Source organism: Schistocerca cancellata, chromosome 7, assembly GCF_023864275.1.
Source record: "Schistocerca cancellata isolate TAMUIC-IGC-003103 chromosome 7, iqSchCanc2.1, whole genome shotgun sequence".
Classification (NCBI taxonomy): Eukaryota; Metazoa; Arthropoda; class Insecta; order Orthoptera; family Acrididae; genus Schistocerca; species Schistocerca cancellata.
This window is the reverse complement of record NC_064632.1, coordinates 291,075,543-291,100,930: the sequence shown is the minus strand read 5'-3', so window position 1 is coordinate 291,100,930 and position 25,388 is coordinate 291,075,543. Positions and strand designations below refer to the sequence as shown.

Sequence of the window (25,388 nt, the reverse complement as noted above, 5' to 3'; positions counted from 1 at the left end):
GAGGCCACATTTACCAGTCATAGAAAAGCGAACCGCTGACACAAGCACTATTGGTGAATTGACAGTCCCTGTGGTCTTTGTCAGGTGGAACATTAGCGCCCATGGACTGTAAACGTGTGGTGTGGGATAGTGGAACATCAGCTCATATGGCCGTGTTTCACAGACAAAACGCTGAACCAGCACAAATATCGCAGCCTCTGAACAGATCATCTTCCTCGAACTCTAGAAGGCGTTCCTCTGGAGATTAGGAGGAACCTATGGTACGAACATCATAGCTTCCAGCCCATAGTGCACGAAGTACTCCAGCATGTCTACACGTCTTGTTTCCAAATCGTTGGACTGAACACAGAGGACCTGCACCTCCTCCCTTTGACGCCAGTAGACTTCTTTCTGCGGGGAAAGCTGAAAGGCGCCGTCTACAAGGACATAGCAACTACTCCCAACGATAGGCAACGACATTATAACTACAGCCAGCTGGGACACCTCCATTGAAATGTTAGCACGTGTTCAGTAGTCGTTCCATACCAGACTGGAAGCGTTATTGGTTCAAATGGCTCTCAGAACTATGGGACTTAACATCTGAGGTCATCAGTCTCCTAGACTTAGAACTAATGAAACCTAACTAACCTAAGGACATCACACATATCCATGCCCGAGGCAGGATTCGAACCTGCGACCGCAGCAGCAGCGCGGGTTCCGGACTGAAGCGCGTAGAACCGCTCGGCCACAGCGGCCGGCTAGCGTTATTGCCGCTGCCGTGCACAACCTGTGAGAGTCATTTGTCTTGTCACTGCTCATAATTCACGTAAATACTGTATGCACTTTTGTTCTTTAGCGTTTCCTGCCACAGATACTGTACAAGTCGCTGTAGAAACTTTGCAAAAAAAAAAAACAACGATATCTCATACACGACTCACACTAGAATCCTGCAACAGACCCTACTGACATTCTAATTAACACAACTTATAGTCTGTTAATGTCAACAGGCATTGTTCCATATAAAAAAATGTAAGTTTTCACAGAAAGTACACTTTATAGGAAGCAGTACAATCTGTAGATTGGCTAGCAACATGATCCCATGACTACCAACGAATTGTGTGAAAACTGCAAATCAGCAGCATTTTGTATTTCTGCATTATCTAGCGTCTAGGTAACATATTTAAGTGATTAACATTGCTATATCACGATGTACGCTGGAGATAAGCCATTGCAAATATGAAATGCTGGTACATTATTAACCAATGTAATCGCCAAAATGTTGAATGCAAGCATGCAAACGTGCGTGCATTGTACAGCTGCCAGATGTCAGTTTGTGGGATGTAGTTGGGTGCAGTTCCACACCTCCTGCACTTGGTCGGTCAATACAGGGGCGGTTGGTATTGGTTGTAGAATATTCCGGAGTTTTTGTCCGATGATGTCCCACATGTTGTCGATTGGAGACAGATCTGGTGATCGAGCAAGCCAAGAGAACATGTCGACACTGTAGAGCATGTTGGGTTACAATGGCTACATGTGGGCGAGCGTTATCCTATTTGAAAACACTCTCTGGAATGCTGTCCACGGATGTCAGGTCGAATCACCAAACTGAAGTAGAAATTTGCAGTTAGGTTGCGTGGGATAACCACGAGATGCTCCTGCTGTCACACGAAATCGCACCGCAGATCATGCAGTGTGTCTAGCATGCTGACAGGCTGGTTGCAGGCCCTTAACTGGCCTCCTCCTAACCAACACAGGGCCATCACTGGCACCGAGAAGAAACAACTTTCATCAGGAAACACAGCATACCTCCACCCTGGCCTCCAGTAAGTTCTCGCTTGACACCACTGAAGTGGCAAATGGCGGTGGTTTGGTGTCAGTGGAATGCACGATATAGGGAGTCTGGCTCGAAGCAGTCCTTGAAGCAACCGACCTGTAACAAAAGTTTTCGATAGTGTTGAGCCGCAGTCACTCATTTTTTTTGAAAGAGGAAACCACCATTCGACTATGTATTACTGTATTTATCTTCTGTACTAATCTACGTTTCGGCTTTTATGCCATTATCACGTACAATGCTAAAAGTTCTTAGACCATTAACATGTTATATGGGAAAAAACAGAAGAAGAAAAGAAAGATTTTAACAGTTCGTTGTGTGACTTTGTTGTGAACTGGCCAACTGCTGCTCAAACTGCTGCTGCAGATACAGTACGATGCGCCAGAGCCATACGCCGGACATGATGGCAATGCCATGTGGTCGTCCGGAATTCGGTCATCTTGCAACAGTACATTCTTGCGACCACCGCTGCTAGCAGCCATGTATGGAGGCAACGTTCCTGCCCAGTCGTCCCGCAATATCGTAGAAGGAACATCCACTTCTCGTAGCCCTTTTGCAGTGCCTCGTTCGAACTTAACGTTAATAATGGCGTCTTTGTCGGCTTAATGGCATTCCTTACTATTCACGACATCCAATCTCTAAGGTAACTAAGGCTCACGAGTGTTACAGCGTGTATGTAAAGTAACCTGATTTGCATCCTCATAGTGGCGTTACTAACGCCACTTTTAAGCAACTAGTGCGTAATTAGAAGAGACATCATCTTTCCGATGTAGAAACACGCCTACCAACTTTCGTTTATGTCGCACAACTCCTCCTCTGTGTTACAATTTTTCTTACCATATACACTGTTATTCAGCTGCCCTTAACACTATGTCGTTTTATGCAACCCGCACTACGTCTGTATCAGGAACGACATTCAGACAGACAACAGCCACGTAAACGACATAAGTTCTCTCTCAAAGCTTTGGGCGATTTTAGCAAAAGGAATCATACTGAAAAAAATGCCAATTAGGATTGGCCATGAGTTCGGTCTTTTTTGCATCGAGATATACCGTACTTCTGCCGTACTTAGCCAAGTGCCTCCAGTCTTTGCTTGTCTAATTAGTGGTGTAGTTATACGAGTTTTTGATATCTCAGTACGTTTTTAACCTTTTTTACTATTTAATCTCCCGTACATGGTTCAGAAACATCGCCTTAAAAAGTGTGTTTCACCTTCGGAAACAAAGAAATTAACGGGAGATATCAAAATGGGATGGACGTGACAACTTTCCAATTTACGAGCCAATGAAAAGTTTAATACATGAGTCGCTGTGTTAATGTGCCTAAGTAGTTTAATAAATAAAATTAGTATAATATGTCTAAGATGTCTCTGCATACTTTACCAACTTTTCTGTGACATTTTGACAATGTGCTTCAAGTCTTCAGAGCTAACTGCCCACCAAAATTGTTCTGGTATGTACATATGCTGAATAAAACGATATCGGTAGGGCCGCCTCAATCACCCTATATATTAATCTCTACGTTGGGCTATGGTCTGGAAAACTGTTTCTTCCGTACTTCGCCGGCCGGGGTGGCCGAGCGGTTCTAGGCGCTACAGTCTGGAACCGCGCGACCGCTACAGTCGCAGGTTCGAATCCTGCCTCGGGCATGGATGTGTGTGATGTCCTTAGGTTAGCTAGGTTTAACTAGTTCTAGGCGACTGATGACCTCAGAAGTTAAGTCCCATAGTGCTCAGAGCCATTTGAACCATTTTGAACTTCCGCACTTCCCACTTTGATATCTCCTGTTGATTTTGTTGTTTCAGATGGCGAAACACACTTTATAAGGCAATGTTTCTGTACCATTTACAAAGGAATAAGTACTATAAACGGAATAAACCTACAGAGAGACCAAAAACTTGTATGACTACTTCGCTAATTACATAAAGAAATATTGGAGACACTGGGAGAAATATGGTAGAAGTAAGGTAGATCTTGGTGCAAAAACAACGTGGACTCATGGCCGATCATCATTCTGTTCGCTAACAGTCGCCCAAAGCTGTCAGAGGGAACTTGTGCTGATTACGTGGCTGTTGTCTGCCTGAATACCGTTCCTGATGCAGACCTTGTGTGGGTTGCACAGAACGACAGCAAGAAGTTTATGTTACTCTTGACTTTGCGATTTCTTGGCCGGAGGACTCTCCCAGCGACAATCTTGAAAATTTGGATTGTCTTGAGACAGTTGTTTAAGTCTTCTAGGGGCTTCCGCGCGATGAGTCAGTCGGGGCACCAGTTTCATCTCAGTCTTTCTCATCTACATCTACACCTACATGGATACTCTGCAAATCACATTTAAGTCCCTGGCTTGACTGATTTATCGTCTAACCGAAGTTTAACGGATTTCTTTTCGCACTCATGTCGTTGACCTCACAGTTTTCGTTATTTAGATTCAATCGCCAATTTTCGCACAATACAGATATCTTTTCTTATTCGTTTTGCAGTTTGTTTTGATCTCCTGATGATTTTACTAGTGGACAAACGACACCGTCAACTTCAGACAACCTAAGACGGCTGCTCAGATTGTCTCCCAAAACGTTTGTACAGATAAGGAACAGCAAAGGGCCCATAACACTACCTTGGAGAAAGCCAGAAATCATTTCTGTTTTACTCGATGACTTTCCTTCAGTTTCTACGAACTGTGACCTCTCTGACAGGAAACCACGAATCTAGCCACAGAACTGAGACCATATTCCATAAGCACGCAATTTAACTACAAGCCGCTTGAGTGGTAGAGGGTCAAAAGCCTTCCGGAAATCCAGAAATACGGAATATATTTTAGATCCCTTGTCAATAGCACTCAACACTTCATGCGAGTAAATAGCTAGTTGTGTTTCACAGGAACGATGTTTTCTAAACTCATGTTGACTGTGTGTCAATAGACCGTTTTCTTCGAGGTAATTGCTGGCCGTTGTGGCAGAGCGGTTCTAGGCGCTTCAGTCCGGAACCGCGTGACCGCTGCGGTCGCAGGTTCGAATCCTGCCTCGGGCATGGATGTGTGATGTCCTTAGATTGGTTAGGTTTAAGTAGTACTAAATCTAGGGGACTCTTGACCTCAGATGTTAAGTCCCATAGTGCTCAGAGCCATTTGAATAATTTTCTTCGAGGTAATTCATAATGTTCGAACACAATATATGTTCCAAAATCCTGCTGCGTATCATCGTTAACGATATAGGCCTGTAATTAAGTGGACTACTCCTAGGACCTTTCTTGAATATTGGTGTGACTTGTGCAACTTTCCGGTCTTTGGGTTCGGATCTTTCGTCGAGCGAACAGTTGTATATGATTGTTAAGTATGGACCTAATGCATCAGCATACTCCGAAAGGAACCTAATTGGTATACTGTCTGAATCAGAAGACATGCTTTTATTAAGTGATTTAAGTTGCTTCACTACTCCGAGGATATTTACTTCTACGTTACTCATGTTGGCAGCTGTTATCGATTCGAATCTTGGAATATTTACTTCGTCTTCTTTTGTGAAGGCATTTCGGAAGACTGTGTTTAGTAACTCTGCTTTGGAAGTACTGTCTTCAATAGTATCTCCATTGCTAACGCGCAGAGAAGGCATTGATTATTTCTCACCGCTAACATACTTCACATACGACCAGAATCTCTTCGGATTTTCTGCCAGGTTTCGAGACAAAAGTTTCGTTGTGGCAACTATTGTAAGCATCTCGCGTTGAAGTCCGCGTTAAATTTCGAGCTTCGGTAAAAGATCACCAATCTTGGAGATTTTGCTTCTGTTTAAATTTGAGATGTTCGATTCTTCTGACACTACGTTAACATGTACCATAACTTATTCCAAAGGTGTTGCTGTGGTCTTGGATTGTGGATAGTCTGACTATGAGCGTGCAGAATGAGATCCCACACTTCGTGAACATATTATGGCCGACTGGAACGATCACCATCTTCAGTCGACGTTCACACATTTCCGAAATGCCTACAGCAGTCGTAAGTGTATATCTGATCCAAAGCGTTCTCCCCAATTAGCTCAAAATTTGATTCGTTTCTGCAGCAGATTTACCATATTTAAAACAAAACTTTGTACAGACACGCTGCTCTTTAAGGTCAGCCGTCAAAAAACCGTTCACGACTAAACGAAAGTAGAATACTGTTGAGCAACAACTAACCAAACCACTCCACTTGGAGTTATTGGGTACAGAGGTATGGGGAAACGGCTTGCGGTGTTTCAATGTACTAGTAACAAGTTACGCGCAAAATTCAGATTTATTGGAACTATTGGATACCACCCACGAATGCTATCCAGAAAGTACAGTGCAGCATTGTATAGAAATTTATTCGTATCGGGGTGATTTGTACAGTGATATAGATAGTTCAGTCACATTAATGTGGCCACTATCCATGTCCGATGTCAATGTGCGATAAATATTCAGAGACGACAGATGACAACACTAGTAGTGGAGGGTACATAAAGCGTGTCGGAGGGACGAGGAAAACAATACAGTCATTATAGTAATGCAGAAATGGAGCGGTTCATCTGACGTCAGGATGGTCAGAGTAATTGGCTTTCGGGCTAAGGGTGAAAGCAGACGGCTGCAGACGTGTGCATAGGCGAACAGACGAGCAACTGTTGAACGACTGACCGCGCAAGTGAACCATGGGCTACGAACTGCTTCTCCTCAACGACCATTTAGCGTACGTTGCTGTGTATGGGCCTATACAGCAGGCGCCTGTACATGCACCCATTCCGACTGCTGTTCATCGCCATAATAGCGACAGGTTGCCTCTTCAGATGAATCATGTTTTATGCTCCACTGGACGATGATCGCCGGGGTGTGTGGCGAGAAACGTCTGAAAGCAAACACCCTGCAACAATCGTCGGAGCGTTATGGTTCGGGGAATGTTTTCGTGGCATTCACTGGGTGATGCCATCATTCTGGAAGTCACACTGGATCAACAAAAACATGCACCTATCCTTCGGGAACAATATCAACCTATGCAGTTTGTCTTTGCTTGGCACGATGGCTTCTACCAGCAGAACGATGAATAGTGCGTACAGCTTGCAGTTTACATGCGTGGTTCGAAGTGCAGCAGAATGAGTTTACCGTACGCCCTTGGCCACCAAACTTCTCGAGTTTAAACCCCTTCGAGAATCTGTGGGATCACCTCAATCGCGCTGTTTGCGGCATGGATCCTCAGCTGAGAAACCTGGAGCAGCTGGCCACAGTCGGTACCTTCCAGAACTTCATTTCTCTCTTCCTGTACATCTTGCATCGGCCCACTTTGGAAGAGGTGGTCAATCAGGCTTTTGACAGGTGATCACATTAATGTGACCGTACAGTAAAGGATCTGTCAGTTCAGTACAACCAAAAAAATAGTCATATACAGGGTGAGTCACCTAACGTTACCGCTGGACATATTTCGTAAACCACATCAAATACTTGTAACGCCGGAAATGCATATCCTCCTATTTCCATCTATTGTACTATAATTTTTTTTCCATGTTTGGGTACCTCAAGATATGACATTTCTGAGTCTTTATATATTGTAATTGTTTTACTATTTGTATATATATGCATTTATGTCGATTTATAATTGGTTTGTTTTGTGAATATTATTTGTATTTATACGCTGGGTCTGGCTTAGGGAAAACAATGCTATCGAACGAATACATCGATAGGTCGTGTGGAGAACAAAAGTGTTTAGGATCTTTGGTAGTGTTAACTCTGTCGCGTGGAGCGCGGGCAGAGGGGGAGTCTGGCTGGGGTGGTGCAGTGGAGGAGGTGTGTTGTGTGAAGCTCCCGCGAGTTGCCACGCTTTCGGGGTTTGGCAGCATGTAATTGCGCTCGACTTGCTATGATAGTTTCTGACATGGTGTCGCGGACGGGAAGCATTAGCTGGCGCACATCAAGAGACCGTTTCGTTTGGTGACCGTGCCGAGAAGAAGGCGCGCCAACATCCAGCTTCTGCAACAGCGACGGCCGACAAGAGTGACTGTCGCCACCTCCTCGATCGACGGCTTCAAACCTTCAATCAACCAACAAGGAAGACTGGAAGCACGTCAGTTTTAGAACTGTATGGCAGACCTCAGCTTTTCAAACTTTTAAAATCGTTGCATCACAAAATTACAGCAACTTAGCATGAACCTTTGTTGCTCATTGTCCCAATTGCATTACCAAGCAGGGTCCCTTCCTTTTCCGGAACGAACCAGAGTGTCGTTGAAATTCAAACGCCAGCATCATTCAATTTCACTGCTTTAATTTCAAAGTTCAGTTAAGGTATTCATAGCTGGCTACAATATTTAGATTACACAAGCACAAATTAAGAGTGCGAGTTTTGTTACCGTATTTTAGCTTACGTGTGACTTGGTACGTACTAAATTTTACTATTGTTAATTGTTCAGAATCATTTAATTCAAGATCAAAGTTAAATCTCTTATTTCTAAATTGCGTAGATTCAAGTACCTTTTGAAATGATTGTTGAGGTAGTCCAAACTAACCGTATTTTACTGAATTTCGATGTGCCTCAGAAAGAAAGCTCACTATTAACTTCAATCACTAAATTAACTTTCGATTTTCCGGTTTTATTAATTCTTTTGCTAAATTAAGTCAGAGTGTAGCGAAATTTATTACTTCTGACAAACTTTCAGTTTTCACACTACATGCGTCAACCTTCAGTTGCCACGCTTCTAGTGCTAATTACACTCCTGGAAATGGAAAAAAGAACACATTGACACCGGTGTGTCAGACCCACCATACTTGCTCCGGACACTGCGAGAGGGCTGTACAAGCAATGATCACACGCACGGCACAGCGGACACACCAGGAACCGCGGTGTTGGCCGTCGAATGGCGTTAGCTGCGCAGCATTTGTGCACCGCCGCCATCAGTGTCAGCCAGTTTGCCGTGGCATACGGAGCTCCATCGCAGTCTTTAACACTGGTAGCATGCCGCGACAGCGTGGACGTGAACCGTATGTGCAGTTGACGGACTTTGAGCGAGGGCGTATAGTGGGCATGCGGGAGGCCGGGTGGACGTACCGCCGAATTGCTCAACACGTGGGGCGTGAGGTCTCCACAGTACATCGATGTTGTCGCCAGTGGTCGGCGGAAGGTGCACGTGCCCGTCGACCTGGGACCGGACCGCAGCGACGCACGGATGCACGCCAAGACCGTAGGATCCTACGCAGTGCCGTAGGGGACCGCACCGCCACTTCCCAGCAAATTAGGGACACTGTTGCTCCTGGGGTATCGGCGAGGACCATTCGCAACCGTCTCCATGAAGCTGGGCTACGGTCCCGCACACCGTTAGGCCGTCTTCCGCTCACGCCCCAACATCGTGCAGCCCGCCTCCAGTGTCCAGTGGTGTCGCGACAGGCGTGAATGGAGGGACGAATGGAGACGTGTCGTCTTCAGCGATGAGAGTCGCTTCTGCCTTGGTGCCAATGATGGTCGTATGCGTGTTTGGCGCCGTGCAGGTGAGCGCCACAATCAGGACTGCATACGACCGAGGCACACAGGGCCAACACCCGGCATCATGGTGTGGGGAGCGATCTCCTACACTGGCCGTACACCACTGGTGATCGTCGAGGGGACACTGAATAGTGCACGGTACATCCAAACCGTCATCGAACCCATCGTTCTACCATTCCTAGACCGGCAAGGAAACTTGCTGTTCCAACAGGACAATGCAAATCCGCATGTATCCCGTGCCACCCAACGTGCTCTAGAAGGTGTAAGTCAACTACCCTGGCCAGCAAGATCTCCGGATGTCCCCCATTGAGCATGTTTGGGACTGGATGAAGCGTCGTCTCACGCGGTCTGCACGTCCAGCACGAACGCTGGTCCAACTGAGGCGCCAGGTGGAAATGGCATGGCAAGCCGTTCCACAGGACTACATCCAGCATCTCTACGATCGTCTCCATGGGAGAATAGCAGCCTGCATTGCTGCGAAAGGTGGATATACACTGTACTAGTGCCGACATTGTGCATGCTCTGTTGCCTGTGTCTATGTGCCTGTGGTTCTGTCAGTGTGATCATGTGATGTATCTGACCCCAGGAATATGTCAATAAAGTTTCCCCTTCCTGGGACAATGAATTCACGGTGTTCTTATTTCAATTTCCAGGAGTGTATATGTGTAACAACCTTTCTTTTTCAGTTACTATAGTAATTGTCATTAGGACTGGCGACCGTAATTTCCCCCAAATCTCAAATATCTAATTACCGCTAGTTAATTGTTAACGTAACGGCCGCACATTTACTTTATTTATTAACTTTACCCCTTTTCAAAATTAATTTCCACCAGTTTCATTTGTATTTTTCCTTTCATTTAGATGTAACCCTTTCCTCCCTCTTTACCGACAGATTAACTTCGGTGACGATAGCTTTTCCCAAATTTCCATTAGGTCCACGCGGTTTAATTTTTCACTGTCATTAAGGTCGATAAGTGAGGGGGAGGTTACATACTGACGAACCGATTCCACAGACCGAACGTGAGGAGAGGGGCTAGTGTATTTGCTTAATACAAACCATACAAAAATGCACGGAAGTATGTTTTTTAACACAAACCTACGTTTTTTTTTAAATGGAACCCCGCGGTGGCTCAGATGGATAGAGCGTCTGCCATGTAAGCAGGAGATCCCGGGTTCGAGTCCCGGTCGGGGCACACATTTTCAACATGTGCCCAATGAAGTACATCAACGCCTGCTTGCAGCTAGGGTGTCCATTTAATTATCATTTCACTTCCAGACATTCTGTGAGAGATTAATATCGGATGATTTAGCGCCCCAGACGAGGTGCGATAGCGTGCCTGGGTGATCATGAAATCAGAAACGTACGAGGCGTGCAGTCCAGTGAATACGAGTGTTTTCATCTTGGAAGACGGCAGTGTCCACAGCGTGCTCCGCATGAAGATGTAGAAGAAAGGTCAATACTTCGTCAGCGAGAATGTTGAAATAAATACCGAGTGTCCGGGCTAGAGGTGTACATAAACAAATCCTTTGATAAATAGGCAATCGATAGAGAGACTCTCCAAGACGTGATTCTCACCGTTCCATGAACAGTATTGAGTCGCATGTAACACAGTACACTTAACTCGACATTTTGGCGAACTATGCAGTTCCACAGACACCTCGCGAGATCATCCAGCAGGATAGTGCCCCATCCCACTATCATGGGCATGTCACCCCATTACAAGGAGACGTTCCCTGAGCATTGCCTCGGAAGGAGAAGTCTCATTGCCTCGACCCCTCGGTCTCCCCATTTGTCTATGCTAGATTTCAGTGTATGGAGGTTTATCAAGGACACTGTTTACAGAACAAAGGTTCGAGGTCTGGTCGATCTACGCTGCTGTAGAGGCCATAACACATTCTCTCTCCATGTGGCGAGAAGTGGAATACCGTTACGATACCTGTCGAGCTACAAACGTGCCCACATTGAACTGTACCAAAATGCATATAAACATTTAAACTCATGTATTGAATGTATTTAATTATAAACCTTAATAGGTATTGAAATATAAACGTTTTTGTGTACCTCTATCCCAGACATCTTGTTTTCTGGATCATGCTCAAGATAATCTGAATCAGTGGGTCAAAATCTTGGTGCGAAATATATCCCCAAAACGACCTGAACAATATAGTCCAGACTGTGGCTGAGCTGTTACTAGGCTCACGGTGCAGTCTATACCTTCCAGTATTTGAGAAAAGGGGAAATCGCTACTTGTCGTACCACATTATTCGCCTCTCTTCTGACACTGCCCAGTTGTTGCATTGTTTGGCCCACTGAAGAAGAGGTGTTTTTGTGTAGGTGTGAGCAATGGCCTTTAGGGAGGTACCAGATTCCAAATATCCATTGAATGAAGTTCCCTTCGCAATTTTCGCTCGGAAACACCTGCAATCATTCACTAACAGCACCAATTCCTGTAGGGGTTTAAACCTATTGTCATTGACAAGGTGCGACTGGCGCCTCCAGTTTGTTGGTTTGGAGAGAAAGGGACCCAACCACAGGGTCGTCAGTCATTGCCCCTCCAGTCCCTATCGGTTACCATCTTTTTACGACTACTGTAACAATGCCATGTCACATAGCTGCGAATGGTAAACCATTAAATGTGCACAAGTGGGGCAGTCCGCTCTGAAATAACAACCAACTTCACCGTGTTGGTATGGGCACGTCCAAACACGACAGCTCCTTCCTGCCGTTCTGTCACGACTCCCCGCTGACCCAGCTTATTTCGCTGATACAACCGAGTGGCGCATACACACCATTTTACTGACATCATTTACGTCAGCAGTACCGTATCTAGGTCTCCAAAAGTGACCAGCACGGTTTTCTTTAGGCGGGACCAATGTGCGTCTGGTAAGTTTATTGGTCTTTATGCAATTTTTAAAATAATATTTAGCTATTTTTATAATTTTGTGAGTAAGTGTAATAAAAATGAAACATCATGGAAAGATGATACTTAAACGAACTGTACTTACGAAAAACATTCTACACAACCGTTCAAAAAAAGAAAAAAAAATCTGTGTCTTCTGTTTATGGCAGCTTTTGTACAATGGGTTTGGTGTGATGTACAATGAAAAACAGATTTCACTCGCTCTTCATTATTATTAATAGTGCCTAAATCACAAATCTGTAAAAAAAGAAAATGAGGTGTAATTAAGAGCAACGAAAATATTCCTTTCCAGGAATTCTGTTGCTACTAGCTTGGCACCTGCTGCTTCGTCCGCGTTGATTGTATGGTCTGCACAGTTTATATTTCTTCTTTACTCGAATTAGTACGTTGTTAGACCTATTGCTCATGTGTAAGTCCACATATTACGCAAGAATTAGTGACCCATTATATGGCTGCGAGTCTTTGCATAATTAAAGTGTTCCAACGGATTTAATGTAATTTCATTTTTGAGTCACCAGTCTTCTGAATGGTTTGATTCCTCTCCTGTGCTAACCTCTTCATCTCAGAGTAGCACTCGCAGTGCACGTCCTAAATTATTTGCTGGATGTATTCCAATCTCTGAGTTCTTTACAGTTTTTAACTGTAACTTTTAACCATGCCAGGAAGTTTCATATCAGCGCACACTCCGCTGAAGAGTTAAAATCTCATTCTGGAAACATCCACCAGGCTGTGGCTAAGTCATGTCTCCGCAATATCCTTTCTTTCAGGAGTGCTGGTTCTGCATGGCTCGCAGGAGAGCTTCTGTAAAGATTGGAAGGTAGGAGACGAGGTACTGGCAGAAGTAAATCTGTGAGGACGGGGCGTGAGTCGTGCTTGGGTAGCTCAGTTGGTAGAGCTCTCGCCCGCGAAAGGCAAGGTCCCGAGTTCGAGTCTCGGTCCAGCACACAGTTTTAATCTGCCAGGAAGTTTCAATACAAGGGGTAGGAAGACACTTGTACCTATCCCGGTTACTTCTTAAAACGTATTGTTTTCTGGCCAGTGTTTGGGCCCCCTCTGTGCCTACTCTTTTGGCGTGGGCCTGTCTCGCAACTCATTCTGCACGGCGCTGCTTAGTTTGCTAAACAGTAACAAGTGGAACGGAGACGGTATGACTGACCTGTGCCCCGACGAAGCCCGCCCGCAGGCGCGGGATGTCGGTGAAGCAGGACGAGCAGTTCCAGACGGCGTCTGTGCGCAGGTTCCTGCGGAAGTCCACGGCGCTCAGCTGGTTATGCGTAAGCAGGCGCAGGTTGTGCGGCAAGTCGTTGTGCCTGCAACACAAGAGACGGAACACCGTGTAGCAGCAAGGATGCTAGCGACGTAAGCGCGAAGTTGTTAATGAAAAGTAGTGTGATGGTGCTCGAAGAAGGAAGGTGGGTTACGTTTAACGTGCAGTCGACGAGCAGATCATTAGTGACTGAGTCAAGCCTGGATTGGGAAAGGAAATCGACCTTGTTCTTTTCGACGGAAACATTCCGATATTTGTCTCAAGTGATTTGGGCAAACGACGGAAAACTGGAACTACGAAACTTCTTCAAGTACTATTTCCATTTTGTCGCCTTATTTTCTGCATCCGTAATCGACCTACCGTTTCCACCTTTAAAGCTTTACTGTTGATTTGTAGTGAGTACTGGTTGAAGCCCGCCTGCTCTAGATATGAGACACTGTAAAAAATAGATTTGCTGGTCTGCACAGAAGGCGTTGGTGTCATTTGTGCCTGTTAAGATGTACTAAACTCCATTAAAGGCATTGTGAGAAATCACGTTTAGCGTAGTTTGTTTATTAACATATACTTTATAGTGATGTTTGGTTATTTTAGTTGATACTTCCTGTCCTATCACTGATGTAACCTCCATCTGTAGACCCACGGTACGTGCAAAGATTACATTTGGCAGAAATTGTCAAATCACCCAATAAAATCAAAAGAGAGACTTTGGAAGAAGCAACAGAACATGGAACTAATTCGATAAAGGAAGCATTATAAAATGTGCGTGCCGTATATTTTTAGTAATTACTTTCTAAACGTAGGTCAGAAAAAGGCATACGATAAATTCAAAAGAGAGAGTGTTCTGAGGAACCAACACAGAGGAAATTTATTGAAATATAATTCTGTCACACTCCATACCCGAAATAAGGAAAGTTATCATGACCTACAAAGGTAAAAATTCGTATGGAGTTGCTGATACCTGGAAGACACTAAAAGGCTGTGGCCTTGTAATATTCATGTTCTTGATCACATGTGCGATAAATCGTTAGTTAAGGGTATTTTCTCAGACAGATTAATTTGATATGATGAGGTCTCTGTGGTGTCACCGCCAGACACCACACTTGCTAGGTGGTAGCCTTTAAATCGGCCGCGGTCCGTTAGCATACGTCGGACCCGCGTGTCGCCACTATCAGTGCTTGCAGACCGAGCGTCGCCACACGGCAGGTCTAGAGAGACTTCCTAGCACTCGCCCCAGTGGTACAACCGACTTTGCTAGCGATGGTTCACTGACAAATTACGCTCTCATTTGCCGAGACGATAGTTAGCATAGCCTTCAGCTACGTCATTTGCTACGACCTAGCAAGGCGCCATTACCAGTTACTATTGATACTGTAAAACATGTACCGTCAAGAGCGACGTTCACCATTTATGGATTAAAGTTAAGTATTCCACCAGCTACGTCAGTTTTTTCTACAGTCTAATTTCCTTGTCCTGTTCCAGACCTCACGCCAGCCTGCGTGAGCTAAAACGCGTGCCTTTCGGCTTCCTCTCATACCGGTGTTGGCTCTCCTGCCAACCCACAACAGTCTCTCTATAAGAAAAGCTACAAACAGCTACAGGCTGGATACACAGTTTTCAATATTTCTGACAGGGTAATGCGCTCAAGGATTAACATGTATCTATTTACTAATGAAATGCCTAGTCAATCACAGTTTGAATTACAAAAGGGGTGCTCAAATGAGGCAGCTATTTATACTTTCACAGAGCACTTAGTAAAATTTTTAGATGATCAAGTTTATCACTAGCTAGGGTCTTCCGCAATTTATCGAATTCATTGTGTCGAACATTCTATTAGAGGAATTATTTTTTTAATGGGATAGTTTGTTCACCACCGGCATAGTTTAGTTCCTATTTAAGAACCAGGCTGCAAGAAGTTGCACTACGATGTTCCAGTAATACACACGGCGACGCTACATTTTCTGCAATGGGAGAAGCCACGAGTGCATTTTCTGCCGTGTGCTATCATGAGCTCATTACTGTTGCTTCTCTAGAAGCATCAAGAGGGAAAATCGTAAATGATGCTACCGTTAAAATTTATAACTAATTTTCCACAAGTGAACTAGCTGTGCCTTTGTGGTCATCAGTCCAAAGACTGGCTTGATGCAGCTCTCCATGTCACACTATCGTCTGCAAGCCTTTTCATCTCTGAAAAACTACTGCAACCTACATCCTTCTCAAACTGCTTACGGTATTCATCTCTCAGTCTCCCTCAATGATCCCCTCCCCCTCCCCCCTCCACCCTCCTCACTTTCCTCTAATACTAAAGTGGTGATCACTTGACGTCTCAGAACTTGTCTTACCAAACGATCCCTTCTTCTAATCACATATGACCATTCACTGATATTTTATGCGTTAATTTTTTGGGAAACCACCTCTTTTAGGCCAATAGCATTCTTTGCACAGAAGTAGAATTAATTTTGAGGCTGAAGCTCTTCCACGCGCGTTTGTTTGTAAATAAATTTGTTTTTGCCTGAGACCCGCCTTGAGAAAGAAGAAAAGAAAACTGTGTTTCGCTCACGGCGGATCCCATCGAAAAACATAAATGGAAGTAGAATTACGCGCCGTAGTTATGACTGTATTTCCGACCAGTGATGTAGGACTTCGCATTTTCGCTTCTCGTCTCGTCACAGTTAAATCTGACAGTAATAGACCTACAACTTTGGTAAGACTCGAATGTTTTGTGCAATCCCCTTTCATCGTCTACATACTTCTTGTATTTACTTACTTATTTATTTAGTTACACGTCAAGTTCCGTAGGACCAAATTGAGGAGCGAATCTCCGAGGTCATGGAACGCATCAGTACATGAAATTACATCATAAAAGTAATAACAGATAAAAATAAATGTTTATGAACCCGAAAAAAGTCAATCCATAAGTTTAAATAATCGCAACAATACAACAACAATCAGCTTAATTTTTCAAGGAACTCCTCGACAGAATAGAAGGAGTGACCCATGAGGAAACTCTTCAGTTTAGCAGTTTAGATTTGAAAGCGCGTGGTTTACTGCTAAGATTTTTGAATTCGAGTGGTAGCTTATTGAAAATGGATGCAGCAGTATACTGCACACCTTTCTGCACAAGACTTAAGGAAGTGCGATCCAAATGCAGGTTTGATTTCTGCCGAGTATTAACGGAGTGAAAGCTGCTTATTCTTGGGAATAAGGTAATATTGTTAACAAGAAATGATAGTAAGGAACATGTGTATGGAGAGGCCAATGTCAAAATACCCAGACTCATGAACTTACACCATTTACTGCCCGAACTGCCCGTTTCCGAGTCAAAAATATCCTTTTAGATTGGGAAGAGTTACCCCAAAATATGATACCATACGACATAAGCGAATGAAAATAAGCAAAGTAGACTAATTTTCGTGTCTAACTAGCACCCATTTCAGATACCGTTCGAATAGTAAAAATGGCTGCATTAAGTCTTTAAACAAGATCCTGAACGTGGGCTTTTCACGACAGCTTATTATCTATCTGAACACCTAGAAATTTGAACTGTTCAGTTCCCTAATCATATGCCCATTCTGAGCAATTAAAAGTCAGGTTTTGTTGAATTGCGTTAGAAACTGTAAAAACTGAGTCTTACTGTGATTTAGCATTAGTTTACTTTCTACAAGCCACGAACTTATGTCATGTACAGCACTATTTGAAACCGAACCAGTGTTGCACACAACATCCTTTACTACTAAGCTAGTGTCATCAGTAAACAGAAATATTTTAGAGTTACTCGTAATACTAGAGGGAATATCATTTATATAAACAAGGAACAGGAGTGGCCCCAACACTGATCCCTGGGGCACCCCCTACTTGACCGTACCCCACATCACAGCCATTATCAACACTGTAAGTAATGACCTTTCGCTGTCTGTTGCTAAAGCAAGAGGTAAACCAATTGTGATCTACATATGCTCAAACGTAGAACATACATTAGAACTGAACTACAGTGTTGGTTCTTTGTGATCTCCCTTTATACGAAGATTTCCGCCAATAGGTAAGTCCAATACAGGCGTCCCTACCATAGGACACAGAACTACCTCAATTTTCAGCGCTAACCTTGCAACAGATAAGTGTTGACCACTCCCTACGTCTGAAACAAAGTGACGAATAGAACTTATGGCCACAATAAAATTGAAAACCTGTCAGTGGGCAGCAAATAGTCGTTTCCGCCTTTGAATTGAACTGTTCCCCATCATAACATTTATCATGAAGACTATCAACAGAACATGTAGTTCATGTACGGGAAGAACATGCTTCCTCCACTATCTGAACTCTCCTAGAAATAGAGCGTGTCAACATGAAACCTTTCTAATTTTCAAATACAATTTAAACTATAAGGCATGGATACCTGCGGATCGTGTAACGCATATCAAAAAGTTGTGCAGACTTTTTTCTGAACGATTCCTATTGTCTTGCTTCATGTACTAAAGATACAGAAGCGACTATATCTCAGTCAAATGCGTGATGAAGCATGCTCTCAAAACAAAATCCCGACGTGAATTTCAAAGCCAGCAACCAGCCGTTAAGGCTATGAACGCTTGTATGACAAGTTGCTGGCCACTGGGAGTGTAGAGAGACGATCAAATTCTGGCAACAAACACACATATGATGAAATGGCAGTAGAGGTCAGAGAGATCTTTCGAAGCAGCTCATCAAAGTCAGTTCGCCTAGCATCACGAGAGCTAAACACCCCTTGCTTAACATTTTGCAAGGCACTTAAAAAACGACTGCACTTGCACGCTTACAAAGTTAAAATTGTTCAAGCACTCAAGCGAAACGAATTGCAGTTTCATCACTAATTCAGTATTGAGCTTCATCACTAATATTACTAATACTGAGCTAACTAATATTGAGCGTCCTCTTGGGTAAAACATTCCGGAGGCATAACAGTCCCCCATTCGGAACTCCTGGCGCGGACTACTCAGGACGACGTCGTTATAAGGAGAAAGAAAACTAGCGTTTTACGGATCGGAGGGTGGAATGTCAGATCCCTTAATCGGACAGGTAGGTTAGAAAATTTAAAAAGGGAAATGGATAGGTTAAAGTCAGATATAGTGAGAATTAGTGAAGTTCGGTGGTAGCAGGAACAAGACTTCTGGTCAGGTGAATACAGGGTTATAAATATAAAATCAAATAGGGGTAACGCAGGAGTAGGTTTAATAATGAATAAAAAATAGGAATGCGAGTAAGCTACTACAAACAGTATAGTGAACGCATTACTGTGGCAAAGATAGACACTAAGCCCACGCTTACCACAATAGTACAAGTTTATATGCCAACTAGCTCCGCAGATGACGAAGAGATCGATGAAATGTGTGATGAGATAAAAAATTATTCAGATAGTGAAGGGAGACGAAAATTTCATAGTCATGGGTGACTGGAATTCGATAGTAGGAAAAGGAAGGGAAGAAATCGTAGTAGGTGAATATGGAATGGGGTAAGAAATGAAAGAGGAAGCTGCCTGGTAGAATTTTACATAGAGCATAACTTAATCACAGCGAACACTAGGTTCAAGAATCATGAAGGTTGTATACATGGAAGAAGCCTGGAGATACTAGAAGGTATCACATAGATTATGTAATGGTAGGGCAGAGATTTAGCAACCAGGTTTTAAATTATAAGACATTTCCAGTGGCAGATGTGGACTCTGACCACAACTATTGGTTATGAGCTGTAGATTAAAACTGAGGAAACTACAAAAATGTGGGAATTTAAAAAGATGGGACCTGGATAAACTGACAGAACCAGGGGTTGTAGAAAATTTCAGGGGGAGCCTTAGGGAACGATTGACAGGAATGGGGAAAGAAATACAGTAGAAGAAGAATGGGTAGCTTTGAGGGATGAAATAGTGAAGGCAGCAGAGGGTCAAGTAGGCAAAAAGACGAGGGCTTGTAGAAATACTTGGGTAACAGAAGATATGTTGAATTAACTGATGAAAGGAGAAAATATAAAAATGCAGTAAATGAAGCAGGCAAAAAGGAATACAATCGTCTCAAAAATGAGATAGATAGGAAGTACAGAATGGCTAAGCAGGGATTGCTAGAGGACAAATGTAAGGATGTAGAGGCTTATCTCACTAGGGGGTAAGGTAGATACTGCCTACAGGAAAATTAAAGAGACCTTTGGAGAAAAGAGAACCACTTGTATGAATGTCAAGAGCTCAGATGGAAACCCAGTTCTAAGCAAATAAGAGAAAGCAGAAAGGTGGAAGGAATACATAGAGGGTACTTGAGGACAATATTATGGAAATGGAGGAGGATGTAGATGAAGATGAAATGAGAGATACGATACTGCGTGAAGAGTTTGATAGAGCACTCAAAGACCTAAACGAAATAAGGCTCCGGCAGTAGACAAAATTCCATTATAACTACTGACAGCCTTGGGAGAGACAGCCCTGACAAAACTCTACCATCTGGTGATCAAGATTTATGAGACAGGCGAAATACCCTCAGACTTCAAGAAGAATTTAATAATTTCAATCGAAAGAAAGCAGGTGCTGACAGATGTGAAAATTACCGAACAATCAGTTTAATGAGTCACAGCAGCCAAATACTAATGCAAATTCTTTGCAGACGAATGTAAAAACTGGTATATGCCGACCTCGGGGAAGATCAGTTTGGATTCCGTAGAAATGTTGGAAAATGTGAAGCAATACTGACCCAACGACTTATCTTAGATTAAGGAAACGTAAGCCTATGTTTCTAGCATTTGTAGGCTTAGAGAAAGCTTTTGACAATGTTGACTGGAATACTCTCATTCAAATTCTGAAGGTGGCAGGGGTAAAATACAGGGAGTGAAAGGCTATTTACAATTTGTACAGAAACCAGATGGCAGTTATACGAGTCGAGGGACATGAAAGGGAAGCAGTGGTTGGGAAGGGAGTGAGATAGGGTTGTAGCCTATCCCCGATGTTATTCAATCTGTATATTGAGCAAGCAATAAAGGAAACAAAAGAAAAGTTCGGAGTAGGAATTAAAATCCATGGAGAAGAAATAACAACTGTGAGGTTCGTCGATGAAATATAATTATATCGGAGACAGCAAAGGACCTGGAAGAGCAGTTGAACGGAATGGACAGCGTCTTGAAAGGATGATGTAAGATGAACATCAACAAAAGCAAAACTAGGATAAGTGAATGTAATCGAATTAAATCGGGTGATACTGAAGGAATTAGATTAGGAAATGAGACACTTAATGTAGCAGATGAGTTTTGCTATTTGGGGAGCAAAATAACTGATGACGGTCGAAGTAGAGAGGATGTGAAATGTAGACTGGTAATGGCAAGGAAAGCGTTTCTGAAGAAGAGAAATTTGTTAACATCGAGTATGTATTTAAGTGTCAGGAAGTCGTTTCTGAAAGTATTTGTATGGAGTGTAGCCATGTATGGAAGTGAAACATGGACGATAAACAGACTCGACAAGAAGAGAATTGAATAGAAGCTTTCGAAATGTGGTGCCACAGGAGAATGCTGAAGGTTAGATGGGTAGATCACATAACTAATGAGGAGGTATTGAACACAATTGGGGGGGAAGAGAAATTTGTGGCATGACTTGACTAGGGATCGGTTGGTAGGACATCTTCTGAGGCATCAAGGGATCATCAATTTAGTACTGGAGGGCAGCGTGGAGGGAGACCAAGAGATGAATACACTAAGCAGATTCAGAAGGATGTAGGTTGCAGGAGGTACTGGGAGATAAAGAAGCTTGCACACTATAGAGTAGCATGGAGAGCTGCATCAAACCAGTCTCTGGACTGAAGACCACAACAACGACAATACTGAGCTCATGGACCGGATTGGGGAAAACGAACTATGTATGAAATGTCCTTTTCTCTGACGAAGCTACATTCCAGATATCTGGGGGTGTTAATCGGCACAAATTTCGGTTCTGTGTTTCGTGAAAGGCTCACAGTTCTCGGGAGTGTGTCAGAGACAGTCTGCTCAACCTAGCTGAACCAATTTTCTTGATCGAGCAAACAGTAAGAGAAGCCGTTTATCCGGGCATGGTTGAGCAACCTGCTGTTCCTCAGTTCCTTTCCCTTCAGCCAAACGTGGTCTTCCAGCAGACTGGTGCACCGTCTTACTGTAGTTTACATGGTCGTCATATCCTGCACTGAACATTTCCACAGCGATGGATAGGAGTTGAACCCACCACGTCCTCCTGACATAACCTCCTCTAGACTACTTTTAGAGGGATTACGTGAAAGCCTTGTGAATTCCTCGCGTTTACATGCCCTTTACGATCCCTACAGAATAATTATGAATGCAACAGCGTCCCTCATGCCTAAGGTGGGCATGCCATTTTTTATTTTTATAAGTTATCGATGTGCACGTCAGAGAGAGCAAGTTATGTTACTGTTAAACAATCTTGGATCTCGTTGTGGCACAGTGTTTGCGTAGTCTGATACATTCTTAGTTGAAGGATAGTAGGTGACATTCGTATTCAGCAGTGCTGTGTGTAATTGTGATTGCGTCCGTTACACGAAGGAGGATTTATTTTAAAGGATAGAAAATATGAGTGTGATGTATATACTGGAAGGCGAAAACAATGTAAATTTTGAATTTTAAGACAAGAAGTTTGAGGTAAGAATGCAGCACTGCGTAGCTGGTTTGTCGGGATGATTATTGTCAGCTAATTAACTTGCTCTGAGCTGCGAAATAGAAAACCGCGATTCCCTGAGTCGTGCATTAACATACAGTCAGTTCCACAAGTAAGTGTACGCCATGATTTTAAATATAATGTCCGCAGCGACATCTCTGATAGTGGCCTCGAATCTGTAATCAATGCGCTTTTGCACAGTGTATGGATAAACAGTGTGAGAGTTGAATGTTTTGTCTCGTCGGTTGCAATTCAAAATGAGTGCAAAAATCTGAAACGTCACGAGGTTATTACATTTGGAGCTGCTGCTAAAATTCTTACAAAGTCGAAGACATTTTTTACGAAGTGGGTCAAACGATATTTAGAGGTTGGGGAAGTGGATGATTTACCGAAGAGAGGGTTAAGTTGCCGAGCTATAATCGATCATGATGGCGATTGGATTAACTATTAGGTAATTCTGCAACTAGTAATAACATTTATTTTCATCTAAACACACACACACACACACACACACACACACACACACACACATATATATATATATATATATATATATATATATATATATATATATATATATATATATATCATACAGATAACGGCGTACAATTTCTTGGAACTGACTGTATCAACTGATCAAGCTGTTCGGTTTTCAAAGAAATTCTCTGTTAACGCTGTACCCTTTTAAAATCGTTGTTGACCTTGTTAAGCATCGTATTGTTCAGACCAGTGTTATGTGTGGGGATCAGGCGATGTGTTACTTTGTCTTTCTGGATACGTAATTCATTCTAAAATCGTTGTCTTGGAATATAATTTCATAGAAATAGTTATTCTCCCCATCCGACTGTTTAAAGAAGATTTATCGTTACGCGTAACCATACTGCACCACGTGGAAAGCAACAGTTTGAATACTGTATAGTAACTTTACTCAAAAATAGAAAAATAGCATAGCACAGCTGTTGCTTGCTTTGTGTTTGCTGTTGTGCTTTCAAGAAATCTGCAAGAATATTGTCAAGACGCGAGGCGAGTACAAATTTTGATTAGGGTCAGATAATCGTTTTATTTCAGTTGTGCATGTAATATACAGGCAAGTTGTATTCAGACCAGTTACAGTTCAGTTCAAATTAGCTTCTGTTCACTCAAAGGGTGGTATACGAGTTTAGGTTGGATAACAGTTTGTGGCTATATGGTTTTGGTAATACGTGGACTTTTTATAGAGTGGGAGATAAATTACGGTTAAATTTCACACTGAAACACATAGTGGGGGACTTCCACATCTCTGTGCGCACATGGACTGAGGACAGACCAGTCTAGGCTTAACAACTATCTGATTTCGAGCGTCGGTACTAGTGCCTGCTCAGGCCCTTGCTTGCGAGAAGAGCAATCACGGTGTGGTGGGGAGTGAGGGGAACTCGCGCCAACACGGAAGAAAACCAGCTATGGAAGAAGGAAGGGCAAGCTTTGACAGCGGTGTCATCTAGTGGCAGCAATGGCCGATCGATATTGTGTAACAACGGCGACGTCTTCGTATTTTGTTCCGCAGAGCGAGGAATTCCGTAGTTTTACAAAGAAAGATGGGTTCGCAAAATTTTTAGAGTATTATAAGACACTGAATCCTTTCAGGAAATTCAATTTATGAGGATACTACATGTCTTAATAGGCCAAAGAATACGGAAACGTAAAGTGTGAAGGATATGAACGTGTACAACAGGTTTTAAAACTTCAAAAGAAGCTCTCTGGAGAAAAAAAAAAAAGAAATCAAGTGAGTGTGCCGTTCGAATAAGCTAAAAGACTGCAGTAGTTTTAGCGGAGTCCTTGCGCCCTTTCACGGATGGTGATATAATAAAATAATACTTGGTAGTTGCAGTTGAAGATCTATGTCCGCATGAGGTAGAAAAACCATTGTCAAACATTACACTCAAGCTTCACACCCAAGTTATGGCACAAGGCGTTCAGAACCAGCTTACGAGAACTACGTAAAGATTTTATTGCATATTATTGGCTTTTTGTGTGCGTATTCTTGTATATTTTGTGTGCTGGTATCACAAGCACACACGTTGAGGTTGCATATACAGCATCGTTCAAGAAAGTACAAGAAATGTAGGTTTGACATGGAATTTAGTAGTCTTTGTGTGTGTGTGTGTGTGTGTGTGTGTGTGTGTGTGTGCGCGCGTGCAGACGAAGCATCATTGATTTTGGGGAAATAAATCAGGATTCGTAGAACAACTGAATGAGAAAATGAAAAAGCTTCCAGTAGCCGATTTGTACTGATCTGGCGCTAGAATTAATTTATTTACAAAAAAATGGTTCAAATGGCTCTGAGTACTATGCGACTCAACTTCTGAGGTCATCAGTCGCCTAGGACTTAGAACGAATTAAACCTAACTAACATAAGGACATCACACACATCCATGCCCGAGGCAGGATTCGAACATGCGACCGTAGCGGTCGCTCGGTTCCAGAGTGTAGCGCCTAGAACCACACGGCCAATTTATTTACAGTGCGACAGGAATTCTAGATTTCTCCAAAATTTTCCACACAGCTCGCCAGCCTATTCCCCGTGGCGTAGCCTACTTTGTTCGCACGCTTGCGCCCACCGTATGGTCGCGGAGCATGTATCTGCGGAGACCTGGTATAGACTTCTATGGATTAGAAAAGGAGACCCTGTGAAACTGTTTTAATTTTTTGTACAATTGTTTTTGAGTCACGCCATGCCATAAACCCCGCGGATCGCCTATATGCGTGTTTTCAAGACAGTCGCTAGTGAGTGACATCGTTGCATGCTGTCGACAACCGAAAGTGTCTTTATACCTGCCCACTAGAACAAAACAAAAGAACACCAAATTTTCGGAAGTATGAAATGGGTATACGTCTCTAACTGGTCGGTGCGAATGCACTAGGTCTCAAAAATAAAAGAACTGACGGCTGCAGTATAAAAGAAGAAATGATAGTGTTTCATTTCGGTCTTCTTTCCGTTAAATTCAAATAATTACGTCATTTAAATATAAAATCCATCACATATATGCTGACTAACAAATATAATTGTTATTTTTTTAATAATGTGCGTCGTCTTGTTTGTAACTATATGTATACAAAAATCTGGTTTTCATAGTAAACAAAAATTCTTAGTTACCGTTTTTAAAGAGGATTGTTAATCAAGATTGAACATTTAAAAAATTACAAATTAATTTTTCTATCTTTTTCTATTTTACAATTTACTCCAAAGTTCATGAACATCTACCCAGCTAGAATCGAACCCAGCCCCCCCCCCCCCACTTCCACGGA

At 43.0% G+C, this 25,388-nt stretch overlaps 1 protein-coding gene and 1 non-coding gene across 2 annotated transcripts in view; one reads left to right on the top strand and one right to left on the bottom strand.

Moving 5' to 3' along the window:
• Nucleotides 1-25,388, bottom strand: part of LOC126092294 (dipeptidase 1-like) — a 510,684-nt gene that overhangs the window by 177,030 nt on the left and 308,266 nt on the right. The window contains exon 3 of the mRNA XM_049907813.1: nt 13,355-13,508. Within this exon, the coding sequence (XP_049763770.1) occupies nt 13,355-13,508 (154 nt within the window). The remainder of the gene's footprint in view (nt 1-13,354; nt 13,509-25,388) is intronic.
• Nucleotides 10,395-10,470, top strand: Trnat-ugu (transfer RNA threonine (anticodon UGU)). Its single transcript has one exon. It is a non-coding gene; the product is annotated as a tRNA-Thr (tRNA).